The following is a 4,581-nucleotide window of genomic DNA, read 5'->3' on the forward strand; positions in this document are numbered from 1 at the left end:
TATATATATATATATTAAAATGCATTAAATAAATGTGTTTTTAAACTAAAGCCAATGGGAAAAATCTATTATTTATATTATTATTTAATTTACTTAAAAATAATAATGAGTTGTTGGTTGATGTCTTGACGTGGAGACAACATGGATACATTGTCATTATCAACCCCTATTAATTAGCCAGCATTAATTAATTAGTAATTTATAATTAATTAATATTATAAGAGGGTGGGATGTCAGAAATCATATATATTAAAATGGATCTTAGGTGTGTAATGATTTACTATATTTTAATTGACAATATATTGTACTAATTGCTGCTTAAACATGATTATTATGTGAGCTCCCATTCAATAAACTGACTTAATTACTTTTGTTAGCTGATTAGGACTTGTAGCTGGCAAGTGATAATTGAAAGTCTTGTTTCAACTGGCTAGCATGTGCAATTTGTTATCTTATCTTATGGTTTATTTTATTTAGTAATTTTTTTTAAATTTTAAATCAATTTTAAAGTTTATTTAATTTAGAAGGGTTTGAGTGGTGAGAGTTAAATATGAAGTAAACATAATTTCATGGTATAAGCTGTCTTTATTATATATAGAGAGATATATATATAATACGAGCCAAGGACAGCACAGCTAACACAGAAATGTACATTGAGTCACTAAAAAATGAGAAATTAGTTACCTGTTGATGCAATAATTATAGCCTATGTTGATTATTCCTTGCTCTTACTGTACAACTCTCTTGTTGTCATATAAGCTGATCAATGGAAGTTTCTGTTCAAGCACCTACTCTAATAATAACTCTCGTATTTTTTTGTACCACACTTGTAGGATTTGAGATATCATAAACCTAATAATCATATTTTTACTTGAATCATATGTGCTAATGCAAAAGGTTTAATAACAATTTTAATTATAAGATCTCAACCAGTTATTTATTTTGTCTATGGTCATCCCATAAGAAGTTATAATTTGAAATTTTATCTATCTCGATATAACTTTCAAATGGGGCACTCATCTAGACTCTGCTTTAACATTAGCACATTTATAATAAAGTTCCTAAAGATACTAAATTAGTATACAAAAAGACACCTCATGCTTGGGTCTTAGATTGTACTTATATAGTCCACTAGTTTTTTTTCTTCTAACTTAATATGTAGTTTAGTTCCTTCATCTCTTCCTTTTGTCATGTATGTTTGTCATGAGATAACCTTACGATGTGTGACTTCCTTGTTTGGGCTATTGCCTCAATGAACTCACCAAGTCCTTATTCTACCATCTTCATAATATTTGAGATGTCACATGCCATTTATCAAATATAATACAACATAAGCAAGTGATGACAAGTTTGTGTGTAAACTAGTATCATCTTACACTGTAGTTTGTAAGTTACCACTCCCTAGAATATCATATAGTCTCAAATTATTTATGATGAGCATCAAGCCCATCGCCAATTATTGTGACCAATAGAAATTCCATCATTAGAAAGCATAGTGATAAAAATAATCATTTTGGATGAAATCCATGAGTAAAAGTTTGATAATGATATTATTATGAGTAGCATGCACATTAATAAAAGTATAACAAACATCATCAACAATAAGGTATTTTCTTTAGAGCTAAAAATCATAAGAAAATTTATGAAAATGAACTTAAAAAATGAGCTATATTAAAAAATTTCTTGAGGGATATAAAATCATTATTTAAATTTCCTTTATATGAATTCACAATGAGTACTAGAGATTGAATCCTATGATAAATTTTATTGGATGGTGGATGGACTAATCTCAACAAAAATTGAATTAGAGCAGACGACTGATTGCATATGGATGGTATATCGATTATACTTTCAAGGATGATATATCAGATATAAATATTAGAACATCTGGTGATAAATGATACCATGAGTATATTAGGGTTTAGAATCAAAATTTTGATATGTAGAAATTTGGAGTAATTGTGAAAATTACTATTATCCTTTTAGTAAATCTAATTATAACAAATTTCATTGTCTCTCTACCAGCAATAACTCTAAAATTGGGCAATGTATCCTTATCAATTGGATTCAGAACCAAATTCATTGACATATTATTTTTGAGACTCGTAACATCCCAAGTCGAATGCAAGGAATGAGATAGCTATATCCCCTCTACCTAGTCTACCTACTTGAACAAGACCTGCTCACTTTTGCCTAACTTATTCGATTGATCTAGAGCCTTTAGCTCAACTTTGAGCAACTCAAACCTGCACAATATGATGCCTCAAAGTTTATTTTAGGACGAAGATATTGCTCTTGGCTCGTACAATCAATGGTTAACTCTACCAATATTAAACATCAAAATCACTTCTTCACATTCATTTTCAAATGCCTCTTACATAAATGATGCACTTAATCTCAAAATTTCAACTAAAATAAGTAGTGGGTGACAATAATGCTATGGAACAAAGCTTTTTTTCTCCCCTTAACTTTAAAAATTGTAATTCTTATAAATACATGCAATAAAACATATTTTTATCACTTAAACCAATAGAAGTAACATGCTTGCAACCTTCAAGGACATGCCATTCATATTCAATTCAGAAGAAACATATTACTTTATAAAATAGGCTACAAGATGACCTCATTAAATATGGCATAGAAGGAATCTTAACCCTCTCTAGCTACCTCATAAACTAAAATATTAAAGAATAAATATAACTTATTTGCATGATCTAATACATATCATTCTATTTCAAGTATTTACAACTTCAATTTTAACATATATGCCCTTTTACCCTTGAGTTAAAATAGTGATATTTTCGAAGTGATAGGAGAGATTTGGGTGGTATAAATGTTAATAGTAAAATTCAGGTGTTGGATACGTAAATACATTAGAATTAGGTGGTATTTTTGTAAATATCCTATACAAATAATGAGGGTGATTAGAATATATTATCAGAAAAAAATTAGGTTAGAATGAAGCCCTAAATTATTATATTAATTATAGACAGCCCAACCGAATCCAATGGCTCATTCAGTCGTAATATATAGATTCATCTTGGAACTCTTTATTTATTTCAAGGAAAAATTACATGCGCAGCACACAATTCTTATATATTTACATTTCAGACCTAATAGTTTATTTTTAGCACTCTTTTATTTTATTTCCAAGTAATATGATTAATTATTAAGAGTAAAGTGTGAATATAGTTCTTGATTATCTACATGAAGCTGCTTTAGAGTTTGTTTGGGACAGCTGCAGCTATTTTAGAAACAGACAGTTGTGAACACGCTGAAATAGAAGTTGTTGTTCAAAAATCTGTGATGATTTTTTTTTTTTAAGACAGATAGCAGCTAGCATACCGTACATAGTTAGGTGTGATGAGAAAACGTAGCTTTTAGTTGCAGTTTTTTAAGAACGTGGACAGCAGAGCACAGTTTTGTCAAACTGAAAAAACAACGATTCGTCATCTCGCTGCAGCCTCAAGAAAACCCTTAGCCTTTTAGAGTTTGTAGAAGTGTCAAAATAGGTCCTGACTATTTTAAAATTGAATTCCAGTACTCGTTTATGAAAACTATTTTTACTCTAATTCAGACAATCTGTGATTATTTTGACACTTCTATGAACTCTGGATCTAATATAATGACCATGACAACTTTGGCTCTTTACTCATTAAACATTGGATCAACTACTTTAAGGCTTCCATGTAACACTTATCTCCAGCTCAATCCAACTGGCAGCCAAAGCCATAAATCCCCACCCCACTCCCTCCACCTCCTACCTCCCATCTCCCATCCTCCAACCATGGCCACCTCCTCCCATCTCTTCCTCCTCGCCGCCGCCTTCACTGCCATCATCGGAATCACGTCCGCCGCAACCGCCGCATCTCCGGCCCCCATCGGCCCGTCAAATCTCACCGGTATTCTCGACAAGGGCGGGCAGTATAACTCGTTCATTCGCCTTCTCCGATCCACGCAGATTGACAAGCAGCTTCAAAGTCAGCTCGACAATTCCTTTAATGGACTGACCATCTTCGCTCCTACTGATAATGCCTTCAATAATCTCAAGCCTGGAACTCTCAATGGGCTCAGCTCGCAGGACCAAGTTAACCTTGTCCTCTCCCATGTATTGCCCAGGTAAATGTTAAAGATGATAACTTTTAGGGGCTTTTACATATTTGCCACTCAATTCCTATGAATTTACATATCTAACACATTAGAAAATCCACATTATAAAATCATCCATTCTTAATAAACTATGTTGTTGATAAAACAGGTATTACAGCCTCTCAACATTCCAGACGGCCAGCAACCCGGTGTCAACTCAGGCGTCAGGCCCCGACGGCGTGTACACGGTCAATGTCACGAGCACCACGAATCAAGTCAACGTCACGACAGGTGTTGTCGAAAGTCAGGTCAACAACGCTCTCTTTTCCGACTTCCCCCTCGCCGTGTACTCGGTCGACAAGGTCCTCCTTCCTTCCGAGCTCTTCGGAGCAAAGCCGCCGACGGCGGCGCTGGCGCCGAAGCCGGAGCCGGCGAAGGAGAAGCCGAAGAAAGGGGAGACGTCCGCGGAGGAGGGGGGCGAGGCGGCGGAGG

At 34.1% G+C, this 4,581-nt stretch overlaps 1 protein-coding gene across 1 annotated transcript in view; it reads left to right on the plus strand.

The window, feature by feature from the left end:
- Positions 1 to 3,677: 3,677 nt before the first annotated feature.
- Positions 3,678 to 4,581, plus strand: part of LOC110035607 (fasciclin-like arabinogalactan protein 9) — a 5,012-nt gene continuing 4,108 nt past the window's right edge. Inside the window, exons 1-2 of the mRNA XM_020739898.1 lie at positions 3,678 to 4,119; positions 4,259 to 4,566. Coding sequence (XP_020595557.1) covers positions 3,788 to 4,119; positions 4,259 to 4,566 — 640 coding nt within the window. The 5' untranslated portion in view covers positions 3,678 to 3,787. The remainder of the gene's footprint in view (positions 4,120 to 4,258; positions 4,567 to 4,581) is intronic.

This window comes from Phalaenopsis equestris, unplaced genomic scaffold, assembly GCF_001263595.1.
Source record: "Phalaenopsis equestris unplaced genomic scaffold, ASM126359v1 Scaffold000002, whole genome shotgun sequence".
In the NCBI taxonomy this organism is placed as follows: Eukaryota; Viridiplantae; Streptophyta; class Magnoliopsida; order Asparagales; family Orchidaceae; genus Phalaenopsis; species Phalaenopsis equestris.